Source organism: Ictidomys tridecemlineatus, chromosome 4 (genome assembly GCF_052094955.1).
Source record: "Ictidomys tridecemlineatus isolate mIctTri1 chromosome 4, mIctTri1.hap1, whole genome shotgun sequence".
Taxonomy (NCBI): Eukaryota; Metazoa; Chordata; class Mammalia; order Rodentia; family Sciuridae; genus Ictidomys; species Ictidomys tridecemlineatus.
In genome coordinates, this window is record NC_135480.1 from 66,500,754 (window position 1) to 66,526,567 (window position 25,814).

Genomic DNA, 25,814 nt, shown 5'->3' on the forward strand with positions numbered 1-25,814 from the left:
CCTGTTCATGGAGGGCAGCAGTGCATAAAGAGACCCTCCATTCTTCTTCTTCTATCGCATGGAGGACTCTGAACCAATGTCCTAGTTTTCTGGTGTGGGTAAAAACTATGACTATATTGCAGCATTGGAACTTGCTGCATGATAATGACCCATTGCATAATAATGAAATCTGATAACGAGAGAACATTTAACACTTTAAAATTCTAACTTTTCACATCAGCAGATTTTTTCTTTTCTTAAATCACCCTTGCATGAGTGAATTTTCTTGGAAACATAAGAAAATAGTCCTTGTTACCATCAAAGATTAAAAGAGCGTTCTTCTCATTTCTATCTCAACAGGAAAAGGAAGGCACCCAATACTGTTTCTCTGAATTTTCCCCCATCCCTTATATCCTGCAAGGTCACTGAAGTGTTCCTCCAGCACCAGGGTGTTGGGTTTCCCATGGGGATGCAGGTGGCCACGGCACAGACCCACAGAGAGAAGGCTGCCATGCAGGAAAATCAGACAAGGACAAAGAAAATGCCCACCACACAATGAAGGGTAATAGAATTCAGAGCCAAAGTCCTTTCATCTGCGCCACTGTGACTAGTCCATTACTTCTCCAATGTCCTATGACATTTTTCTGGTATTTAGGACTGTCAACCTTCCTCTTCTATCATGCACATTTACCTTGATGTATTTCTTATCTGGAGGGGAAAAAAAAAAAAACATCTGAAACTCGGAGGAGGAATCTGTTCTTAAAGAGTGACAACAGGGTGAGCAAGGGAGGTAGAGAGGACAGTTTGACTTCTTGGCATCAAAATAAATGGGACCTTCTTAAAGCCAGGCTGATGAATATCCACAAGCCATTTGATGTAGCGCAGCCTGCCCACGAGGCCTGCCATGAATCATCTGTGACTGGACTAAGGGAGAATTTCCCTCAGTCCCTAGTTATTGGACTCAGCTGAGATGTTTTATCTTATAAAAGTCTAACATTTATAAACTTTTTGGAGATTGGAAAGGCAAGCGGAGGATTCTGTAAGCAAGTCATAGAAAACAGAATACGCTATCCTTGGGCTCTGATTTCTTTTTGAACAGAATGGGCCATCTTCTGGGCTGTGAGACTGAAATGTCAGACTGACCTCTGTCATGCACAAAGGCAGAAGAGAGTGGGAAGCGGAGTTTAAAGAAGAGGGCCCTGGGGGGGACTAGGGCCATATCTCATTAAGGGGTTTCCAGGACATTAACACAAAAAGCCATCAAGAAGTGGACAGTGAGATGACATGCTATCTTTAGCTGTGGAAGAGCAGGAAGGCTGCTGCCACTGTGGAGGAGCAAAGGCTGGGGCAGATTAGGTGAGGGTCTCCAGTGCACTGAATAAGAAGGCACAGCCTTGGAAGGACATGCGCTGGATGCTACCATGGAAAACCTGGCCTTTGTGGTGCTAGAACTTCAAACAGCTGCTGAGGAGGAAATCAAGCTACAAATTCCTGATCTACCTCTTTAAAAGATACATGACCTTTAGACTCAGGTCCTGAAACAGAGGAAATAATCCATACTTTTTCACTTTGTAAGGAATATAAAGTAATGCAGTTAAAATCTCTAGCACAATGCTTGACACAATCTACATATTTGAAAATTAGAAGCCATTATTATTAAATTAATAAGTGTAAGATGTTCCATAGCTATTTATTAACTCAGTGATTTCATCGGGGCAAGGACCAAGGGTATGAAGGAATGGCAAAACAAAACAAAACAGAAAACCCTAAAAAAGAAGAGTTAGCTCCTTTTGCTTAAAATTCTTTGTCCCTTGAAAGCTTAAGAGTTTCTCTAAGACCCAAGAGGTCTCCTCCAAGCTGGAGAAGCACCTGGAAACCTGCTTTCTCAAGCCATGGGCTCACCATCTGATTACAGACCCTTCCTTTTGAAAAAATGGAAGGGGAAGAAGTTAAAACACACACAAACCAGTTGATTCAATAAAGAGCTTTTGGTGAGTGTTCATTCCAGGATAATAAACCAAGCAAAACGTCTGGCTGTGTTTAAAATCAACAAAACCAGCAGGAAAGGCAGAGAGAGGAAAGGCAACGGGGAGATGAGCTTGTTTTTAAAGCTGCTAACAGTGCTGCTGCAGCGGGGGCGGGTGCTGAGGAGACCCCAAGAGAGGAGAAAGGAGACAGATGCAGACAGGATGGATGCTGAGGGCAGCAGAGGGGAAATGCAGATGTGGCCTAGGTCCTGTAGAGAGCTTCCCCAGGGTTCCAGGCCTGTTGGGGAGCCTCCGAGGCCAGTGAGAGTGGAGACTCAGAGACAGTGAAGCTGATATCCATGGCTATGTGTATGGACTGCTCCACTGTGCACAGGCTTGTGCGGAGCTCTTTACCTGCATTCTTCTCCCCATCCCACAGGTAAAGAAACTGAGCCTTTCACCTGGAAAGGGCTAAACAGCAAGGTGTGCTAACCAGCTAACTGGGACCTGGGAAATATAAACTGGGAAGACTAAAGGTTGAAAACACCACGTTGTGAATTTAAATCCAATTGACATCTAGGAAAAGCCAGTCATAATGTCATCAGATGAAAGGACTTTTGACCCCTTCCCACATGCAATGGGGACCCAGGCTAGTGACCCCACAGACAAAGGTGTCCTGCAGACCCAGACCAGGTATCCTGGGCGCCGTACCGATGGTGCAGTGCTCGCCGTTCCACCCGGGACTGCACTCGCACTTGCCGTCGCGGCAGGTCCCATGCTCTGCACAGCGCGGGTGGCAGGCTCGCTGGTCACACGCTGCCCCCATCCAGCCATCCTCGCAGCGACAGGTGCCCCCCACGCAGACGCCATGGCCGCCACAGTCGGCAGCACAGATCTCTGTAGGCAGAAGGTGGGAAAAGGAGAGAAAGAAACAACTACTGAGCAAGTCACTGCTGGGGACAGGATCACACTTGGTTACCTACTAGGCTTCTGTGAGTGATCAGGATTCCAGAGGCTTGGGAGACTAATCTCCGTGGACAATGGCCTCAGGACCACAACAATGCCCTGGGCCAAAGCCTGCCCTGCGTTGTTTCTCCACCAGGACAGGAGGGACAGAGGGCTCTGCTCTATTTGCTTTTCCTACTGCCAGCCAGTCTCCGCCTTTGTGCTTGCCACTTCCAAGGGGGACTGGCCTTGTGAACAGATGTGAGAAAAAGTCAAATTTAATTAAAAACTGGTTATGTGTGAAAACAAAGTGAGGAGGAGTCCTGGTCACCAAGTAAAGAGCTTGTGGGTCTGGCTGGGGCATGTGAAGGGTTCTGGGGCCTGCGTTTCACAGCAGCTCTGACTCTAACTGAAGTGGGGGTGAGGGGAGGCTGGATCCTCCACCCCATGGGCATACTCTGGGTTGTTGTCCAAAACCTGCAGTTTATTCTCTGTCCTTGGCTTGCTGCTTCCTCCCCCTAACTCCAAGCTCTATCTAAATGGGCTTTTAGACCCAAAGCAAACAGCTGGCGGGGTGGGGGGAGCACTTCAGGGCCAGAGTGGAGCCGCCTGTTCCTTCACAAAGGCCTGTCTGTGCAGTGGTGCAGAGCACACAGGGCCTGATTCACAAGCCCCTCGGGCTTCCGGCCAGCAACTACTTCATGCTTCTTGCAGGCAGAGGTCGTGAAGGCTTCCAAAACATAAGTGCTCTTTAGGAAATAGGCTGAGCAACCTTGTCCATGGATGCGCTCTGCCAGGGCTCTGATGGAGACCCGGGTGCTTCGTGGCCCAATAGTCTTCACATTCATGTGAAAATCCTGACACTTTAAATTTCTTTTAAACTAAGTGAACTGGCATCTGTGTTAAGTTGCCTTTGCCCATTACTCCCTTCCAAGTGACACTGCTGGTGTAGAAACTGCTAATGTTTTAGCTGCTTTTGAAAAAGGAAAGAAAACAAAATTAGATCTCAGAGGCTCAGACCTTCATTACTAACCTGAAGACAATGGATAAAATGTTTGTAAAATTAAAAAAAAAATTATCTTTATGGTGTGTCCTTATGCAAGCAAAATGGAGGTACTTCCTACACATCTGATTTCTCATCTGCTGAGAAAAGAGGGAGGCTGCTGGAGGAGGGACAGAGACAGCTCTGAATTGGAGCCAAAGAACTGGATTCTATGCCAGGCCCAGGAGCTTCTGAGCTGTGTGACTATGTGCAGGCCCTTTGACTTCACTGAGCCACAACTTCTGGCCCAGGGGAACAAGTGCTGTGTGATACTGTGGTCAGCCCCCTGATGACCAAGCCAAGCTTCAGTGAGCACTCAGTGAGGTGCACAATACAAAAAATCACAGTAATGGCTGATTAACTCAAGAAAGGTTTCCTGAAGACTGGGAGTCCAAAGAGGTTTGTGAAATCCTGCTCAGCCACTAATCTGCTGAGAAGGTCACTTCTGTCTGGGTATCAGTTTCCTCATCTATTTCAGAGGGTATTCTGCCTGATGGTTTTTAAGATTCCAGGTTTTAACTTTGTGGGAGTCTATGATACAATTACTCACTATGTTACATAATATAATTCTACCCCCAAGGCTTGGCTCACCTGTCACAGGTGACAAGAAGTCACCTGGGAGTCAACCTGCAGTTATTCTTTTGCTCCTTCTCATCCCATATTACACATTAGAGTAATTCTTTGTTTTTGTGTCTGTCTCATTGTCAGACCAGGAACAATCTTGGACTAGGTGCTCCTTCCTCGGATCACCTCTATCCCTGGTACCGAGCACAAGTCCTGGCACAGAATAGAGCCCTAATTAAGTTTTATTGCCCAGAGAGACAGGCACATGAGAATGAAAAATAATTTGTGTACACACTGCTCAACCTGGCTGAAAGTCCAGCCAGGTCTACCTTTCCCAAGTGACCTGTCCACCGGAAAATGTACCATGCCAGGGTGGGGCTCTGGAGCCAAGTATTACTACTCCCAACAGCCCATCTAGGACGTTGTTCAAGCTCCTTTCAGACAATGTTTTAGGCAACACTTCTCAGCCTCTTGGCTGAGATCAAGTGTAGACAACATCGTAGCCTTTCCTAGAGATAAATAAAGACAATCTCCAGTCCTCAGGCCTCCCTAGATCCCATCCCTGAAACTCCCACTTTTCTGCACACTACTGAAGGACAATGACCTTCTGATGACTCTGGAGGCTGGGTCTAGGTTCAGGGCTGGAGCTTTCCCAAGAGCCCTGGGGAGAAGATCAACTTGGGCTTTGCTTGGGTTTACTCAGCACTTTTCCCAGTAGTAGTTTATGGTGTGAAAGTAAACAGCAAACAGTACTTCTATTCACCAAGCCAGGAGAGGGACAGGCAGCTGGCGCCAAAGTGGACATGTTTTTAGGCAGCAGGGTATATACCAAGAACAGAAGAGGTAGGCCTTGCCCTGGACTTACCTGTGGGATATCAGGTCTTACCTAACAGGCATAGCTGCCCTATGAGCCTCAATATCCATGGGAGATTAATTTCAGGACCCCCCTGAATACCCAAATCCATGGATTCTCAAGTCCGTTTTATAAAATGGCAAAGTATGTGTATTTAACCTTTATAATCCTCCTGTATATTTTAAGTCATCCCTAGATTATTTATCATGCCAAATATAATATAAGTGCTATGTAAATAGTTGTCAGATTATATTACTTAGGGAATAATAATGAGAAAAATCAGTTCAGTACAAATGAAAAAAAATTTTGGAATATTTTCAACCTATAGTTGGTTGAATGGATACAGAACCTGTGGATATGGAGGGAAGACCTTACAACATTCCTTTGTTAATTAATCTAGAGGTAGTGTGGACAAAGGACAGTATGACTTGCAATCAGATATAATTCCAATCTCGGTTCAGCCAGCTACCTGACCTCCTACTCTATGGTTCTTCGCCTCATTTGATTCCTCCATAAAATGGGGAAGGACGATCACGGCACCCATTTCAGAGGGCACTTGGTACCTGATATATAATAGGTCTCAATAAATTCATACTGACTTATTTTTCCTTCTAATAATCTTCTACACATGCCTACTATGTGCCAGAGCCTGTACCTTATACTTGAATACAGAGGTCAGTAGATACAATCTGTCTCCCAGGAGGTCTTTGTCCAAATAAACCACAAACTGATATTGGAATTCCAAAGATTATCCAAATAATCTGTAGCCATCCCAATAACCTATAGCCATTATCTCTACCATTTGGCATATATGCAATGGATTAAAACCACAGATCTGGAGTCTACCCATGTCTTTGCCACTGATTGGCTGAATAATCTGCAAGTTTCATGTTATGCAATCCATCAAATCTTCAGCTTCTATTTCTATAAAATGGGGACAATAATTCCCACTTCACAGATTTTACAGACTTGGTGTTGGATCAAATGAGGTAATGTGTGGGAAGGCCATTTTTGGCTTAGTTAACACTTAGATCACGTTTTACAGTTTAAGAAGCATATTTCACATACAATTTCTCACTTAAATATCATGAGGATGTTATGAGAACATTTGGCTGCTATTCTTCTTAGAGGTGAGGATACCAAGACCCAGATGGGAGAAGGACATTCTACAAGGTCATGTGGGTGTCTGTGCGTCCTCCTTGTTTTGACCATCCTCAAGCAACACAGAATTGCAAGACAGGCATTCTACAAATAAGAAAACAGCCTCAGAATAAGGAAAAAAACCCCCAACTATATCCTATATAGTTCTTTGAGGGGAAACTCCTGGTTTATTCCAGCAGATTCCTCCCACCCACTTCTGGCCTCGCTGCCTCTTTTTTTGTTACATCCAGTTAGACCCTTGGATATATGAGATGAAATGGGATCCTCCACACGGAGTTTCCCAGACACTTGATCTCACTCTTTGCGTCTGGAGACTGTGGGTCTGATCATCCAAACATTCCATTTCCTTGCTAGTTGACACTAGACATGCTCTCCTGGCCTGAAGCTAAAGCTGCTTGGTGGCTGGGCACCCTCCAACAGCCCTTTACAAGCTGGGTTGTGAGCTCTTACACATTTTAATGGAAGGGGCCTGAACCGGCGACCTTGATGTTTATGGGGTGCTAACTGATGTTAACACAGCCGGGGAGTGCTCGGGTTCTCCTTTGCAGAGGGGCCAGTTTGAGTGGAAGAGACCCACTGATACATGATGGGAGCAGAAACTTATGCTGCTACTTTATCATCTGTCCTCAGGTTTAGTCCCTATTTTTTATTTCTTCTCCCAAATACTTTGATTTATTATTTTTGTTCCTGAAATAAAGGAATAGCTCTATTTTTGCTTTCTCAGATTCTGCTTTGACATTAAAGCAGATGTAACTTCACAGAGTAGTTGGTGAGATCCAAACAGGATGATGTTACAGAATGTGCTTTGACAGCTCATATGCCTTTTACATCATAGAAATGGGCCTTGGTGAAATTTAGGTTGCAGTTCCTAAGTCTCATGTTTCCTTCTTTGTAAACTGAGACGACATGGCTCACTCTAGAGGGTTGTTGCAGGACTTGCTTGGCACTGAGGATACAAGTGGGGACGACCTCAAGGAGTTTAGGTCTGACATGACAGATGAACATGACCTAAATCTACCGAACTACATGAGCAAGTGTGAGCCAAAGTGAAGAGTCTAGTGCCTGGTGTGTGATCAGAATATAATAAATTTCACAGACACGTTTTTATAAAAAAAGGAAATGAGAAGCCGTGATAAGTAGGCTAGATTGAAGGCTGAAGATCAGAAGCGAATTCTGACTTTGGAAACACATCCAATACAAGAACATTTGATAATTGCCAGCTAACTTTCATATGATCAAAATCCAAGCTTTCTGATTGAATGCTGAAGGTCTGGGGCCTGGCAGGTATCTGTGGAGGTAGTAGGGAGTATACAGGCTGTAGGGTAGACTGACTCCCTAGTTTCCCTCCTATGGGTTCTTGGGAAAATTACTTAATCTCTCTGAGCTATAATTCTTCACTCCTTAAATGGAGAGAGTAATAATCATCTCCCTCCTATAGGGTGGATGGTGATAATTAAAGGAAGAGGTATGTGTAAGAAGCTCTATGTAAACTATACTGCATATATGACTGGTTGATGAAGCCTATGATATACTGTATCAGCAGAGCTCCATGCTCTCTAACAAAGGATCAGCTTCCGGATGAGCCAAATATTTGCTTTTCTAATAGTAACCTCAATATTTGGGTATGAAGCTCTTGTTCTGGTCACCTGGATGGCACCATTAGTCAAGACTATTAAAAGCTAGGTAGAAGCCATTTGTATTTGTAGGATGATATTTTTCTTGAAATCAGGTGATAATCTCTAACTGTCCTAAATTTCTCATTCCTTGCCTAAACTATAACAGCGTCTTGGAGATGAGCCAATTAGACTCAGGAACACATTAGCTCTTTTCTTTTTTCCTTCCTTCTTTCTTTTTTTTTGGGGGGGGTGGGAGGAGGTAGGAGTGGGGGTATACCAGGGATTGAACCAGGGCACTTAACCACTGAGCTTCATCCCCAGCCTTATTGTATTTTATTTAGAGAAAGGATCTCACTGAGTTGCTCAGGACCTTACTAAGTTTCTGAGGCTGTCTCATTCTCCTTAGATGATGGGATTACAGGTGCATGCCACCATGCCTGACACATTAACTCTTCTCTTGTAGGAAGTCAAACCCAAGCACTTTCCCTTGCCCAGGCAATCTCTTTCTCATTTCACTTGTGTATCTTTTTTTCTAGACTAGAATCCCATCTGACAGCAGAGTCTAGCTTTTATCCATCTTGGTTTCCTGAGAACTAGCATCAGGCATGGCCCAGCATGGCTTTCTACAGACGTTTGTTGAAAGAATAAATAATTGGGAAAAAAAGTTCCATGAAAGAAAAAGTGTATGATTGTTGGCTTGACTCACTGTCATAGTGCACACAAGTTATTTTGTCAAATATATTCATATAAAGGCTCAGACTTCTTTGCACTTAACCTTCTTAGACATTCATCTTCGATCTGAGTTGTGATTGTAAAAGGTCTTAGTCCTTCCTTATCCTCAGAAACATTTTCCTTTGTGCCAATGCCCAAACTGTACCTGTTGTCTTTCCTTGAGAGAAGTGAACATATGAGGAAGAGGTGAAGAGGGCAAAGAAAAGATCTAAGATTTGGCTATTGGTAATTATGCCCCAAAGTGTATACGTAAGGGAGAAGCTGCCTTAGGGCTTCTCTTATTAAACTCTAATCCACATACAAGCCCAGATGAAGCCTGGGACCTATCATGGCTATGTTTTAATTTGTCTGGACTTATTTTACAATCCTGTTCATTAAAATAGCTGGTAGGGGAAGCTGTGTCTTTCCCCTAAAGGGAGAGACTTACATATAATTTTCCCATAAATTTTTTTCTACTTGGAAAGATGCTCAAAATTGCCACAAATAGGGCGTGGTAGGGACCCACCCATGATTCTGCACACTTTCTGCTGAACAAGGAATGGATGCAGATGAAGATGTTTTTAAAATTCTGGGCATGTGGGAACAGAGTCTGGGCCCCATGTGACCTCTTGGGAAGTCTGTTTGTAAGTCAAATTTGATAAGTCAAATATTTCTATTTTGCTTAGGAACTGAGATTTGGAGAGTGACCTTAAGAAATTTTAATAGTGAGTTTGACAATTTAAGATGAATTCTGCTTGGATTTTCTGTTTTATCACTAGTTCATCTGAGTTACTGCCCACTTGAGGGATTTCTCTAAAATCCTGGTAGTCTTAAAATTCAAGTCAATCTACCTAGCACTTAAGGCAAAAATAAGAAAGAAATGAAATTTCCACAGTGTCGCAGAACTGTTGTTGATGGCACAGAAACGTTACCTCATTACTGCTTCATAGCAGTCCTGTAAGGCTACTTACACTCCTGTACTGGAGTCAAGGAGACTGCTTGGAGAAATGCTCAAAGGTACTTAGCTAGAATAAAAGGTGATTATACTAATACAGATTTTTGGTTTGTGAATTGCGGGATCAGGTTGAGGTAAAACCTGATGTAATCTGACAGTGATTCCCTGACTGCTAATTGTATATTAGATCATTGCTACAGTTAGACTACACAATTTCTAAAATCAGAGTCTGAGTTTGCTTCCTCACCACAACTGAATTTCAATTGGATTAAGAACTTCTCCTTTTCTTTGTTTCTCTGTTTCTCTGTCCATCTGTCTGTCCCTCCACCTAACTGCCTGATCATCTAACTGCTTATCCAGTCACCAGGCCATTTAACTAAACATCCATCCATCCATCCATCCATCCATCCATCCATCCATCCATCCATCCATCCATCCATCCATCCATCCAACATGTGACCTGAGCAAGTTACTTCATCTCTCTGTGCCTCAGCTTTCTCATCTGCAAAATAGTATATAAATATCAAATATTAGGCTCACGTGCAAGTTAAATAAATGTTATGCAATGTGTCTAGTGTCACATACATCTTTCACAGAATAAACATCTATTATATGGCAACTATTTCATGTTTATATGCTGGAAAGAGCCAGGGAAGGGAGGGTTTGAAGACATGGAGAAAGCAAGGGATGATGTTCCACTGAGATGCCTCTTAACAAGTTGGCAAACACTGGACCCAAAGCATAATTGGCAAGACTGGCTTACAGGGCAGTTCATCGGAAGGGAACAGAGGCAGAGAGATATGTGGGCATGGGCTGTGTAAGGAACCATCCATAATAATAGGAAAGTATTTGATTAATGCTCTCAATGTTCTCAGTGAGGTAGGAGAAAGGAATATCTGTGAGCAGTGGCCTGGTGAATAGCTGTAGACGCTGAAATAGCCCATTTGGGGACCAAGAGTGAGGGCTCTTGAAGTATGAGAAGAACTGCATTTGGGAGGGCCCAGGAAAGGTTAAAGATCCTGAGCATGATGGGATGTGGCTTAGCCAAGATCAGAAGCCTAATTGTAAGATCAGAGATGGGTCAGGAGATCTCTGTTATGTGATTATAGGACCAAGAGTAAAAAAGATGAAAACTTAGAAGAGTAGGTTTTGTGGTGGAGCAACGTTAGACAGCAAAACTAGGACTTAGAAGAGGAAGTGCCTTATTCTATGCCACACATTGACACACATGTCAGTACTTGAGAAAGAACTTGCTAGCTACCCTATAAAAACAGTCCTATAGGGGACCAACTAGGCAATGACTTCAAGAGACATTTATGTATTTTTGGCCCCTCCTCTGTGTGCTTCTGCATGTGCAGTTTCCATGGTCTAGGCCCTCCTCTGCTTCATCTTCACATGTTCAAGTCTAAGTGTGCTTCCAGTTCTGGCTACAATAACACCTCCTCCCTGAAGCCTTATCTCAGCCACAAGGGGTTCACCTTCACAAAGACTTCTATGAAGATAATTCTTTCTTAGGATTATTAGTCTATCTGTGTTGCCTCCAGGATCCTGCTATCACAAATTATTCTCTGCACTCCCCAGTGAGGCTCACACATGTATCTATGTGGTCCCAAATTCCAGTGATAGGGGGTGGAGTCTACCTTGTGATTACTCAATGTTCTGTGACTTTGCACAGAGCAAAGGCCTTGGAGTCAGGCAAGCTGGGTTCAAGAGTCTGATCTGCTACGTCTGCCATGTGAGACAAATGCTGCCTACCTTTGTGCCTCATCTATGTCATCTGTAAAATGGTGACAATAGTACCCCAGCTACCAGAATTTTAAAATTGATTTTACAGTGTATTGAGAAACCTGGCAAAGTGGTACACACTTGTAATACCAACTCCTTGGGAGGCTGAGGCAGAATCACAAGTTTGAGACCAGCCTGGGCAACTTAGCAAGACTGTCTCAGAATAAATAAAACATAAAAAGGGCTGGGGTATAGCTGAGTGGTAGAACATTTGCCTAACATGCATGAGACCTTTGAAGTTCAACCCCCAGCACTATCACAGAGGTAGTCAGCAGTAGAAGTAGAGGCCCTGATGGCTGGCTGGCTCCAGTTGTTCCTCTGTGACTCTCAAGGTCATAGATAAATGCTGTGTTACTTCTACGGGGCTGTGTTACTTCCAAGGTCTGAGTTATTGTGTATATATCTCTATATATCTACATATCTATCTATTGAGAGTGTGTGCACCTACTATGTGCTAGATATCCCTAGATGCAGGCTGGGAATGCAGAGATGATATGAAATTACTCCTAGCCACAAGGAACTCAAGTCTTCCCATGCATGTAAATGAGCACAAAGCTGGTTACCACACCCAGTGAGCAGTAGGCTGATTATAAGTTAATTTTCTCTCCTAAAGGAGATCATATTTTGAACAGGCCAGCATTTTCTCGAGTAGGATACCCCCTGATCCTTCCTTCACTAACTTATGCCAATAGTTTTTTAGTCTCAGTGCAGGTTTTAGGAAGACAAGGAAGAAGGTGCAGAAAAGCAGCCTGAGTCGCACTTCCTTACTGTAATTAGTGTCCTCTAGACATTGAGGCCAAACCCAAGCCACTCTCTTGTGCTTTTCAACTTCCCCTCCTATCACCCGAGAGCCAGCGCTGCTCCAAGTCATGGCTCTGTTCTGCAGATGGAGATGGCACAAAGCTAATGAGCCTTGGGAAGCACATGGCCTTTCACCTCATTCAAGGAGCTTAGAGAGCTTTCAAACCAGGCAGAAAAGTGAATTCCAGTGTGTTGGTGCAGAGCAGGTCTCCACACCTATTCCTCCAGGACTAGAATTTTAAGCCTTTACAAAGTACCTATCGCAAGAAGCAGTAAACCTGTTATTCATCTTAATTGAAGGGTATCAGGCTTCCTGATTAGAGGACTTCAAACCTAACTGGGAGGAGGCCTCCAAACAGGGTCTGACTCTGCAGGATAACAAGCCAGGAAAGGCCTGGTGAGCAAAGGAGCCAAAGAACATGACTGGGATGTGCATCCTTGGCCACAGGTGGAACCCAACTCACTAAAAGGATCCAAATGGGTGAAATCAAGGTAGACAATGTCCTCTTCCAAAAGATCTCTGACCTGATAATCTTTGGTAAAAGGTCCATTTCTCCACCCAGCTATGAGCTCATCTATCTAACTCTTTCCTGGACACTTGCACCAGGATGTCTCCAGGCATCTAAACTGCATGCTGATGTTAAGAGTAAACTTTCTAAGACCAAACTGCCAAGTTGGACCTCCACTTAAAACTTCTTGGAGGTTTCCAATGACAGATAAACCTCTTAAACTCTTTTATATCATTCAGGCTCTGATACCTGTTAGCTTTTCTTTTCTTTTCTTTTTTTTTTTAAGAGAGATTGAGAGAACAATTGAGAGAGAGAGAGAGAGAAAGAGAGAATGAGAAATTTTTTTTAATATTTATTTTTTTTTTAGTTTTCGGCAGACACAACATCTTTGTTTGTATGTGGTGCTGAGGATTGAACCTGGGCCGCATGCATGCCAGGCAAGCGCGCTACCGCTTGAGCCACATCCCCAGCCCTACCTGTTAGCTTTTCTTACCTCTTCCCCCCTCACTACTGCCATTGATATGCTAAGATAAGCCACATTGCACTACTAAAAATTCCCAGGAGATGCCCTTGATCTGTCTCAGCTCTGTACATGTTGCAAGTCTTTGCTGTAAAGTGCTTGCTTCCTCCCTCTATCTGTGCCTACTCATAGCCAACCTCCAACACCCATCTGAAGTCCCATGTCCTCCAAGAAGCCACCTGGATCACCCCAATTGAAAGTAACTAGTCTGTTTCCTGAACTCCAGGAGTACTATGAAGCATCAGGGTCATGATTCCATTTGCATGACTCCTGGCAGTGTTACTACATGAAGTGGTAACCCGGTACACCTAATACCTAATTCACTGCCAGGTTCAGTGTGAACCTTGGTAGCAGCCAGTGACAGAGTTGTGCAGGGAATATACTATGAACCCAGAGAAGTCTGGATTTGAACTCTTGATTTCCCAAAGTGTTTTTGGGAAAGTCATCCAAATTCTCTAGACCCTGATTTCTTGGGAACAACACTCCCTGCCATGTCAGAGGCTTATGTGTTTGTTGTTTGAATAAATTCTGATGCATATATATGAAGGAGTTCTGTACAATGTAAAATTTCCTTTCAAGGAACAGTTATTTTTTAAAATTACAAGTTATCATAACAGTAGTTTGATCCAGAAGACAAGTAGAGAGAGAGAGAATATAGTATCAGCTTGGACATCCAAACAGAGACCTGATTCTGAAGCCCAATTTCAGGAGGACTTATATTTACATACTGAAGAGCTCCAATTCTGATAGAAAATGTTCCAGGGCTGTCGGGGGAAATTCCACTAAATTAAAAAGCTGCCAGCTCCTGGTTTATCAACCTTTAACTCTGGCAGTACTTAGCAGTATGCCTGTCTGAGCCCAATTTTCCAGTGTTTGATTAAATGCTAGGAACTGACCATCTCATTGTGTCTAAACGTCTACGCTACTTTCCAGACAACTGAAGAGCTCTTCCTGCCTCCCTCCAGCACTCCCCTTCCCTCACATGGCAGCGTTAATGTCTCAGATATTTATTATTCTGAACTTTGGTTTTTAGGCTGTCGCTTGCTGCTGGGAAGGGGCACAGGAAATGTCAAGTCTCACTGGATATTATTTCTCGGGTGAAATTCTAACCTTGAGATTCCTGTCCTGTACCATACCTTTACAGAAATAGCCCAGCCTGATCGTTTCCTTTTGATGTTTAATTGGATGTCGGTGCTGTGCTTTCTGGGCTGAGAACGTGGTGCTTCTCAGAGACAGAACAATTCCAGCTACACAAATGAGACTTGTAACAGGGGAGAATGCTCAACGCTGAATCTAATTTCTCTCCCATCCATGAACATAAGACAATTTCTCTGGCATTAAAGCATCTCACTCAGTCTTTCTGTCATTAATAGGAATTAAATTCTGTTCCCTCAAATTTAAATGTAATTATATTTTGCCTCGTAAATAAAATTGAATTACCATTCTCAAAAGTTAGCATTAATTCAACGGCTATGTTTAGAGCTTTAATTTTTTTTAACCCTGCTGCTACTTTCAGTTTATTTATTTATTTTTAAGCATTTGGTTCATTTTGCTGTCAATTGTGACTTAATTTAATAACAGAGCTATTCAGATCCCTATCCATCTAATCATTATGGTTACCATTTTATGCTTTGAGGTTTCACTTTTCTTTTTGGTAGAGAAAGAGAGTAATAGAGATGGAACTGAAAACTCAGAGGATATTAGTTTGAATTCTGGAATGTCTCCCTAAGTTAAGGTAGAGCCTACACCAGAGGTTGAGCTGAAAGAGCCAAAGAGAGAGCCCTGATGTAGAATCTGGGAGGGAAATAGTCAATGTTCACTGAAAAAGCTGTGAATTTAAGAGTTTTATTTATTAAGGCATTTGGGTGGGCTCCGTGATTTGCACTGCCTATATTCTGACCTGATTTCCTGCTCCTGACCCAGGGCTCCTACTTTCTAGTCAGATGAGATATGTCTTTATCAACAGATGGCATGCTCACAGGGCTCTCTTGCTTCTGCACATGCTATCCCTCAGCCTGCAATGCCTTGCCCTCCTTGCCACCAACAAGCATCCCTTCAGTTCCCTTTCAAGTGTGGCTCCCATATCTCCTTAGTGAGGACCTCCCCAGACTCCTCTCCCAGGCACCTAATCACTACTGTATGCACACCAGGCTTCGAGCTTGGGCATTCCACTTCATGAACAGACTGAGGGGCTCTTTGATCCTTGGTGGCTTGAACAGTGCTCAGCACCTAGAGGAGGCCAGAAAGGCTCAGTGATTGCGTGAAACAAATGTGCGTAGCTGTGGGGGTATGTGCAGGTCTGGAACTGCTCCAGGTCTCTCTCTGAGGGGGCTGAACTCTGCTGGCACTGAGCTCAGGAAACTCACTGTCCTGAGAGAAGGCTGCTGCTAATACAGTGTGGCCCTTGTGCTATGGGCCACTGATCTAGTTGTTTGGGGTAAATGCGTCAGCATATTAATGACTCTTGGTCTAGAGTCAAGGACCAGTGTTGGGGAAGGGGATGGTAGAAAGACTCAGAAGCAATAAGGACCCTGAGCCTCTGAAAGAGAACACAAATTGTTTAACATTGACTCAGATCCAGGTCTCTGGCTCTGAACCTTCACTCTGTAAACTGCCCTAAAACTCAAATTTGTTAGAATCTCACACTGGCTAATTTAGACCTAATCATGCATTCTGAAAAATATATACACTCATACTTCATTTAGTAAGTGCTTACTGAATGCCAGCCACCATGCTAAGCATTTTATGCATACATATTAAAGCTAATTTGGAAAACAGCCCTGCAAGGCAGGTATCATTAGCTATACTCCATGGATCAGCCGAGTCTTGACAATCTAGCCTGGTCCTACTCCAAATCTCATGCAATTCTTACTGAGGGCACATGCTACCTCCAAACCAATGCCACTGTATCTCTAAAACATCTCCACCTGTTATTCCATGAAACTCAAGTGCAATGAAATGATAAGAATCATAAACCACCAGCAGGAGCATTTTACAGGCAGGCTCTCTGCCATGGGCTACTTCTGTGCGCCAGCAACCCAAAGGAATAAAATGTAGTGAGAGGCTCCTTTCAAATAAAAGCCATTTATGGGAGACAAGACTCAGAGCAGTGGAAATTAGGAATGAATTTATGAAGCTGAGAACAGAAGCAACGGGAGAGGGTGGGAATAAAGACCCCCCCAAAAATGATCCTATGAAGGAGCAAATGATAAGTCTAAGGACTGGCCTTTCAAATGGTACCCTGGAGAATATCACAGAGCCTGCAACCTTCTTTAGAAGCCATTAGGTTCTGAAGGACAGGTAGGCTTTTCCAATTCTAAGGACCATCTCAAAGAGGTTAAATTTCCTCCCTTTCTAAGGTAGCTCTGTGCCAAGGGGAAGAATGGCCAACCATAGCCCTTGGGGTAGGTGGAGCCAAAAGCTGCTGAGCTGTGCCTCGAAGCACAGGCTGATGATGCATCCAGCCCATCAGGCTGCTCCCTAGGGTGAAGGAGGGGCAGTGGTGTGGTGCTAGTTCAGGAGGAGCTCTGACTGACTGGCACTGCAATTGAGACTAATAGAAGTGAGGTTTGGAAAGTGGCAGAGAAGGAGCCAGAGGCTTGGTTTTCCTGAAGAGTGTGTGGGGTGGCAAGAAAGGGTTCTCGGTGTGGGGGAGGGGATCCTGAGAGAGGACAGCTGTCTGTCTAGTGGTGTGCTGAATCTTCCCAGGCAGAGTTTCAATTGCAACACCTCCCTTTCCTGTGTTCCCAGTGGGCTCTCTTGTCCTCTTTTTGCCCGTTCACTGGTTAGGTCTTGGGTCATTCATACAATAGTCACTGAGAATCTAATGCATGTTTGGCCCTGTGCTCAGGATGTGGACAGACTCTGACCTCATGGAGCTCACAGCTCAGTTCTAGAGAGACACAACTGCTCAGATCACTGTAGTATCAGCACTGCAGTCTGGGTCTTGAATGTCTCCCAAAGGCCATGTGTTGAAGGTTGGATCCCCAGCCCTTGGCATTACTGGGAAGCATCTGACCCTGTAGGAGGTGGGGCCTAGTGGAAGAGAGTTAGGTCATTGGATGCATGCCCTTGAAATTATATTGGGACTCCAGCCATTCCTCTTTTTTTTTTCTTTCATTTCATGGCCACCATGAGGTAAGCAGTTTTCTCTACCATGTGCTCCCACCATGACATATTGCCATGCTACAAGGCCCAATGTGATGGGACTAACTGACCATGGGCTGAAATCAATAAAACTATGAGACCAAACAAACCTTTCCTCTTTTTGATTATCTCAGGTATTTTGTCACAGTGACAGAAAGCCGATTAACACACTTAGGAAAGACCTTGAAGCCACATCTGGTTTGAATCTGAACTCTGCCACTTACTAACGAGGTGGAGTAGATGTTGGAAAGTAACACTCCTTTTGAGTTTCAAGTTTCTTCATCTAGAAAATGAGAATGCTAGTGACATTACCTTCACAGGGCTCTTAGAAACCTTAACCAGGATAATGATTGTAAAACACATAGTTCAGGGCTGGTATGTGGTTGAGCACAAAGAAATAGGTGGCTCTTTAATTAGCACTCCATCCTGTGGCTTAACAGGAAGAAGAGACAATTACTGACAAGGAAGCCTCCTTGGATGGAAAGGGTTTGAGGTAAGAGCTGAGGATTGAGACACAGGTCTGCCCTGGATTCAACTCTGCAGCTGTAAGCCAATCATTTTGGGCAAGTCATTTCCCCTCTCCAACCTTTCCTATCTACATGACAGCAGGGTTACCTTCCCTGCTGTCCTCATCATCCCAAATGATTTGGGAAGCAGATTCCCTTAGGGCCCAAAGTTAAGGACAGAGGTGCCCTGGGGCTGATGGGTGGGATACAGCATCTTCTGGGTCACAGGAATCTGTTCACAATTATCTCATGCTGCCTGTCAGGGTGGAGGACCATATGAACAGGCTGGATTTAAGGAACAGTTTCTGAGATGAGATTGGAAACCAGGCTGTCAGGACCAGGGACCCAAGTAAACACTGTATAAAATCTGCCTTCACTGTTCCCACAAACCTCACCAAAGTGCTGAGGAACTTGTCAGCTCACATTTCATTACAGGCTGGCTGCTGAACACAGGGCATGTTGATTTAAGCTGCCTTCATTAAATCCTGTTCCTGGTGCTGAACAGCAGCAAGACACTCATCTCAGGGAAGAGATAGTCCTCCTTCCTAGTGGGTAATGGCCAGAGTCTAGCTTTGCCAACCCACAGTGGACCCTGATGTTGGGAGGACCACTTAGGACATGTCTGCTGGTGTGCAGTTCCTGATGAAAGTTCTGGGCACGCCAGACAGCACACAGCATAAATAACATGAACAGAGTTTCCACTTGTCCAGTGTCTGAGCTGTGTGAGGTACTGGGGTAGCCATTTCACCTGTATTTTCTCTCCCAATCCCCACAACAGTTTTATAAGGTAAGTGGGAAGAAATTGAGGGTTGGAGCGGGTAAGATACCTACTGAAGACGCTCAAGGAGTAGGGAGCAAGTTTTCTGAAATGAAACCTGAGCCTGCTCCATTAGTACCTCTCTGAACATAAAGATGGTCTCTTGGCTGCCTTTGCATCCAGACAATGACGCAGCTCTTGCTTGGCTTCATTGCAAAGACTCACTACTTTTAAAATACCTTCCACTTGGTGAAAGTGTTCTTGGAATGGAGGCAGAAAGAGATATAAAAGTGCATATTACATGGCAGACACCGTTCTATGTGTGTACAAAAATGATGTAATTTAACAATCACATAATTGCTGAGTTGAGTGCTATTATCTCCATTTTTCAGATACGGAAACTAAAGTCAAGAGAAGTTAAGCTTGCCAATGCCACATAAAGGCAGAATTAGGGTTGGACCCAGGTAGGTGATACCTAGGTGGTTGAGATAAGAGGAGAACACTTGAAATGCTCTCATTTTCCTTCCAACTGGGTGACAGGAAGAAGGCTTGATTTAGAGCCCTGGACTGAGTCTGACTCCCCTTCCTCACTCACCAGCATGCCTTTGGCAAGTCATGGAGCTTCCCAGCGTGGATAATACCACACCTGCCATCCTTCCTCACATGGCCATGGTGGTGTGGTTGTGGAGTGTGTTTCTGTGTGTCATAGTTTGGTGTATGTTATCAGTCACTCAATAAAACCCCAAATTTTACTACTACTGTGAAGGGGGTCAATAACTTGAAGCTGTCCTTTAAAATTCCTGGCCTTGCAACAATCATGACACCATTTAGTCAGTTACAGATTGGAGACTGAAAAATTATAATTTGCATTTCTGAAAGGCATGTCTTATCTTGCTTCATATTATCAAATGTTTCTGTTAATATCCAGTGCTTCCACTGATGGCTGTGTTAATCAAGATCATAAAAATAGAAAACATTTATGGAGCCCACATCATGGGCTGAGTAGCATGCTCAACTCTCCTTTGCATTGTCTTGAATAATTGTCACAGTGACCCTGGAAGGTAGATATATAGTTATCTCCATTTTTTAGCTTTGAGGGGTAAAGTGACTTGCCCAAAGTTACAACTATGAAGTGGTAGGGTTGGGATTTGAACCTGGGTCTGTCTGACTCAGGGCCTCTTCTTCCCACAGGGTTCTCTGCCTTCATGTGAGCCATAGCTATGGGGAGGGAAGTACTCAGGATTGAGAAACAATTCAAATAATTCAATAGGAGTCCCTCCAATGGTTCGGTCGTCTCCTTTCACAGGACTAAACTAAAGAATACTTCAAAATATCACCCAAAGTTATACCTGCCTCCTCCAAAACTGTGGAATTTCATTAGGGATTAACGGTGCAAGTCACAGTTATAGACCTGTCATAAATTAGCTTTGTGGCCATATAATGAACTATACAAGCCAGCGTAGCTTTAAGAGGATCATTTATTATATTGCCATAAACAGAGCTATATAAAAAGAATTATTCCTGAGACTCTGCACATCTGTGCTCACAATCATGTCTTTATGTGAGCTTTGCAAACAAGGATAAAAGTCCAATTTAGACTGTTACTGAATGTCAGTTCTCTGTTCAATGGGGAAAGGCAATTCAAAGTATTCCAAAGGTGTGAAGGCCAAAGCTCTCAGCCATCTTTCCTGATAACAACCAGAACTGTTAATCCACACCATAATGAGCTAATTTAAGCCTCACATTGTTTTAACAGTGTAGAGTGGTGAGGAAGGTGATTTAGAGCAGAAGAGCCTAGTTGGAGATGCTATCACTCTCTAGCTGAGTATCCTGGGGCAGAATTACTTAAAAATTCTCTGAGCCTGAGCTTCTTTATCACTTTATTTTTCCTTGTTTGTTTGTGGTCTCCCCTCTCCTCTTCCCAGAATGCAAGCTCTGTGAAGGTAGGGATGTCCTAGGCTCTTTATCCTCTCTGACTAGAAGAGTACCTGGCACAAATAGGTGCTCAAAAAGTATTCACTGGTTAAAGTGTCGTGTAAATTGGTAAAACAGGCATGAGGATTCCTTTCTCATAGGGATTTTGTGTGGTTTAAGTGTGATATTGGATGTGGACTCAACCTACTATGTACCAATACTATGGTAAGTGAATCATGTATGTACTTAATCCTCTTTGGAAGAGTCTATAAATCACAGCACTTAAAACAGAAGGATGCCAATAACATTACCCTTTGAACTTGATATGTATAAATTCTGTGGGGAGCCAGAAACTGCAATCAAAAGCACATTCAATCCTGGCTTAAATCATTCATTCATTCATCAGTATTTCTGATGAATGGGTCAGGCCCGTGCTGAGTCCTAGGGCTTAACCATGAACAGGAATGTTTGCTGCATCCATGGAACCTAGCATCTAGTTGAGCATCTGACCAAAGGCAGGTGGGGGCCAGATCACAGATAACCCTAAAACCCACCATGACCTTAGACTTTATTCTGGGAAATGGGTGAAACCAAAGTGTGTGGCAGCCTGGGCAGGGGCCACTCTTACCCCTTGCCCCATGGCTCTTGCCTAGGAACTTTCCCACAGCCTTGCCCAGGGAAAATAGTACTGTATGAGAGAGGGATCTTTAAGAAACATATCTAAAATTACAGGTACTATTGCTAATGTTGATAAAGAATACTGTTTTGAATCTCAAATTCACCTCTATGGAAGAAATAATTGTGATTTTTGAAACTTCTGCCCATTTAAGAGAAGAGGTTAACCACTGATCAGAACTGAATGGGTCACATATCATAGTGGGAAGCCCCTCCCTCCACCCACACCCTGCGCCCCTTCTTCCCACATTTACCAATAGAACAGTCGTGTCCAGTCCAGCTTGGGTCACAGCTGCAAAGCCCGGTGTCTGGGAGGAAGGTCCCATGGCCTGAGCACTGGTCCAAGCAGGTGGCTCTGGGTGTCTCGCAGTTGGTGCCTCCCCATCCCACAGAGCAGTGGCACTCGCCTCTCACGCAGACACCACGGCCTGAACACGTGGGGTCCATGCAGTCCACTGTGATGAGGAGGAGAGGGGACACAAATTAGCATCTTGCAGCAAGGTTGAGGGTTCTGTCAGCAAACGCGCAGCTAGAAGGACACCTTGTCTCATGGAGATGCCTCTTGTGGTAAAGAGCAGTACTTTAGCAAAGCTGGGTCCCCAACTCTCAGTGATGGACCATTTATCTCTTTGAGGCTGTTTCCTCAACTGTGAAGTTTGGACACAAATTCTACCTCTTGGTTTAGGAGGTGGACCAAGTATAACCTCATATCAAGCATCAATATAGCACCCAGTGACACCCCCTACCCCACATTGTCCATAATAATTGCAAGGATAGAGGACAAGATTTTGCTTTGTTCATTTCTGATTCTCACCTCCTAGAATAGTGCTCAGCACCTATGAGGTTCTCAACAACTCTATACAACAAACTTTTGCTGTTTATTGCTTTATAATGCAGTTTTATTTATGTGAGCATGAAATTAAAATAAATTCCTTAATTTAAACAAGAATTATTTTTGCAACTAAATCCTATTTGATTTCATCATCTCCCCCAAATTCTTGGGGCTTGCCTGAAGGTGACATTTGATTGAGTATTTAGGATTATAAATGCTGACTTTGCGCAGCTTCTCCTCTGTGGTGGGTGAGCTAGAAAGCTACAGCTCCCAGCCAGCAGCTCCTACAAGGCAGGGGCCCCAAGGCAAGGGGTTTCAAGAGACAGATGCAGAAAAGGAGAAAGGGAAGGAAGACTAGTATTGTGGGTCACCTGCTTTGTGTCTGCACTATATTAAGTGCTTTATCTACACTATCAGATTCAGTTCTCTCAATAACCCAATAAGGAACACATGAGGAAAACAGGCTCGGAGGGGTAACTAATTTATGTTAGGTCACATAGCTAAATCCTGCCAAGGATAAATTTTTTTCCCTATTTTTTAAAATTGTGGCAAAATATAAGACTAGACTTACCACTTTAATCATTGTTAAATGTGCAGTTCAGTGGAATTAAGGACATTCACATTGTTCTGCAACTACTAACCACCAGCCATTTCCAGAACATTTTTTATTTCATAAGAAGAAGCTCTGTACTCATTAAACAAATCCATATTTCTCTTTTCCCTCAGCCCCTGGCAACCACCATGCTACTTTCTGCCTCTGAATTTGGCTACGCCAGGTATCTCATGCAAGTGATATCATATGGTATTTATCTTTTATTGATTTATTTCACTTGATATGTTGTTGAGGTTCACCATTGTTGTGGTGTGTGTCTGAATTTCTTTTGCTTTTTAAGGCTTAATAATATTCCATCGCCCTATATGTGCTACATTTGGTTTATCAATTCATCCATGTGGATTGCTTCCACCTTTTGCTTCCACTGTGAATAATAGGCTATGAACGTGTGGGATCAGGGATCTCTTTGAGTTCCTGCTTTCATTTTGTTTGAGCATATCCCCAGAAGAGAAATTTCTGGATCATATGGTAATTCGATTTTTAATTTTTGGAGGAACCAACACACTGTTTTCTACAGTAATTCTAATATTTTAGATTTCTCCCAATAATATTCAAGGATTTCAATTTCTCCACATTCAGAAAAGAATTTGAAGGTATGTCTTTCTGTTTCTGAAGCCAATGATATTTCTATTAAGGGCTCTACCAAAATCAAAAGAGACCCTGATCTTCCACAAATCATTGCATAGAGAAAGCAGAAGTGTTAGAGAATTGACCTCTGTGGTTCCAGTTCAGGTGGAGAGTACAAAAGGTAGCAGAGTGAAGACAGAATTTATAAAGGACGTTGGCCCATAAAAAGTTGTTAGGTCTGCCTTTTGCTCTAGAGAGGAAGGGGATTCTATTCATTTTGTGACAGAGAGGACATGTGTCCTGGTAGGGACCCAACATAGAGCTGCTGGAGATTAGAGGGTTTCCAGTACTCACTTCCTCCTTCCAGGAGCTCCTGAGGAAGTCCTACACTGCAAAGGAAAGAACCTAGCGTCTGGCCTCTGAGGACTAAGAGTCAAGGATTAGGGGAAAAATGAACTGGTTCTATGTCCATGATGGAGGGACATACCTGCTCTGACCTTTCCAACTAAAAGCAGGTATGGTAAAAATACACACCTCTCAGGTTGCTGTAAGGTCCAAATGACATTGAGGACTTGAAAGGACTTGTATAAACTAAGTAGCTTTAAACTACTGAAGCATAGAGAAGCTAAATAGCTTGTCCAAGATCACACTGTAGTACACAGGAATTTCCACTGGAATCATTCTTTCAAGGTCTAGGCCTCTTGCTATTTTCTGTTACAATCTTACTCATTTCAAAACTGCATACTGCATATATACTTACATAAATGCAGGAAGTGGTTTAAAAATAGAATTCAAAACAAAACTCGAAAGAAATAGGCAATGTGGAGAATTAATAAAGCTAAATGAAGGCAAAGACCCTCTTCCCTTGCAGTCTCTGGACACCATTTAGTAATGGTTAAAACATGACCTGTTGGAGTTCCTAGTAATTAAAAATAATGAAATAATAACAGTGATAAATTCTCATGACCTGCCTCAGATCTCAGAACCTCAGAAGGATTATTCTGGCCCATTAGGTTACTCTGATAATTCCCTAGATCCAGAGAGTTTTCCAATTTGACAGGAAACAACTCAGCAATTCCTACCCCAAGGCTTATAAAGGTATTTCCCATTCTGTGAGTGCTGGACCTCAGCTTCAGGTTGAAGTGGCCTCTGAGAATCCCAGGGCAACCTCCAGGTGGAACCTATAAATCTACACTGTTAGAGACAAGGCCAAGAGGGTGTCCAGTGTAGCAGGAGGCTCTTGGCATCACAGTCCTGTTCTTGCCCTGTTGCAATGAGTCTGAAGGGACCCAGGAACCAGCAAAGTGAATCCCACGCTCCCAGCAGAGAACAAAGACTAGGAGGAGAACTGAGGAGAGGCCTTCATCTCTGCAGGTCAACTTGGTAAAGCGAGTGTAGGGCAAGAGGGGGGTTAGAAAGAGGCTTGTGAGGCCGGAAGGGAGCAGCTTCAGGGATCCTTGACGGACTGGCAGCGGTCCAGCAGGATGGATGCTGTCCTTGTGCTCTGTTGATCCTAAACCGAGGGCCATTATCTATGCCACAACGATGCTCTGCCACAGAGGTCATGGGAAGACTAGATCTGCCCCTTCCTGGGCCTTTGGGGTGGTAGCAACCCCAGTATGGAGCCAAAGCTGCCTTCCTCCCATCATGCTGGGACAACATCTGAGCATTAGTTACTTCACAGGGAGCTGTGCATGGCCTGGGAAGAACCAGCAGGCCAGGGGTGGGAGCACAGGATGGAAGAGAGGGTAACACTCATAGGGAGGTGGGCTGACTTGGTTTAGAAGAGGGTCTGACTTAGTTTCTTCTTAGAAGGCATATTCACAGTTACATTTTTTCCCCTTCCCACTGCAGAGCTTGCCATTTGAGCCAGGATTCCTAGCAGAAGCTTAGCCCATTAATGAAATGATGAGGCCTGCATGCCTAGGCTGCAGACACAACCCATTCCCCCAAATGTTCCACGCTCCAGTGACCACACAAGCAATTAGACACCTTCAGGACCAAGAACTCAGCATGTCTTGCTTTTCACTGCAAAAGATCTAAGTTTGTTCTCTTTTGCCCCTCCCCCACCCCTTCCAAGCGTCCTGCTGGCTCAGTTCAAGCTTTAAAAAATACGGGGCAATAAACTTCAGAAGAAGGAAGAGAGAGAAAAAAGTAAGCTTGTTAGCTGATGTTTTATAAACACAGTTAGCACAGAGCTGGGGGAGGAGGGGGAGGAGGAGGAGGAAGGCCCAAGAAAACCCTATTATAAACACAGGACTATGTAATGACGCCTCGCCAGAGAAAGAAATAATAAAGGGAATCAGTCCCAGATGGGCCTCTTCAGAAGAGAAAGCAGGAGTAAAAGCATTTCTTTTCAAATAGATAACGTAAATCAAAGTTCTGAACAACATTTT

General features: G+C 43.7%; 1 protein-coding gene across 17 annotated transcripts in view; it reads right to left on the minus strand.

Moving 5' to 3' along the window:
• Positions 1-25,814, minus strand: part of Tenm4 (teneurin transmembrane protein 4) — a 2,824,428-nt gene that overhangs the window by 108,975 nt on the left and 2,689,639 nt on the right. For all 17 annotated transcript variants that reach the window (XM_078046757.1, XM_078046770.1, XM_078046771.1 and 14 more), the window contains 2 exons: positions 21,661-21,861; positions 2,658-2,843 (listed from right to left, as the gene is read on the minus strand). In XM_078046757.1, coding sequence (XP_077902883.1) covers positions 2,658-2,843; positions 21,661-21,861 — 387 coding nt within the window. The remainder of the gene's footprint in view (positions 1-2,657; positions 2,844-21,660; positions 21,862-25,814) is intronic.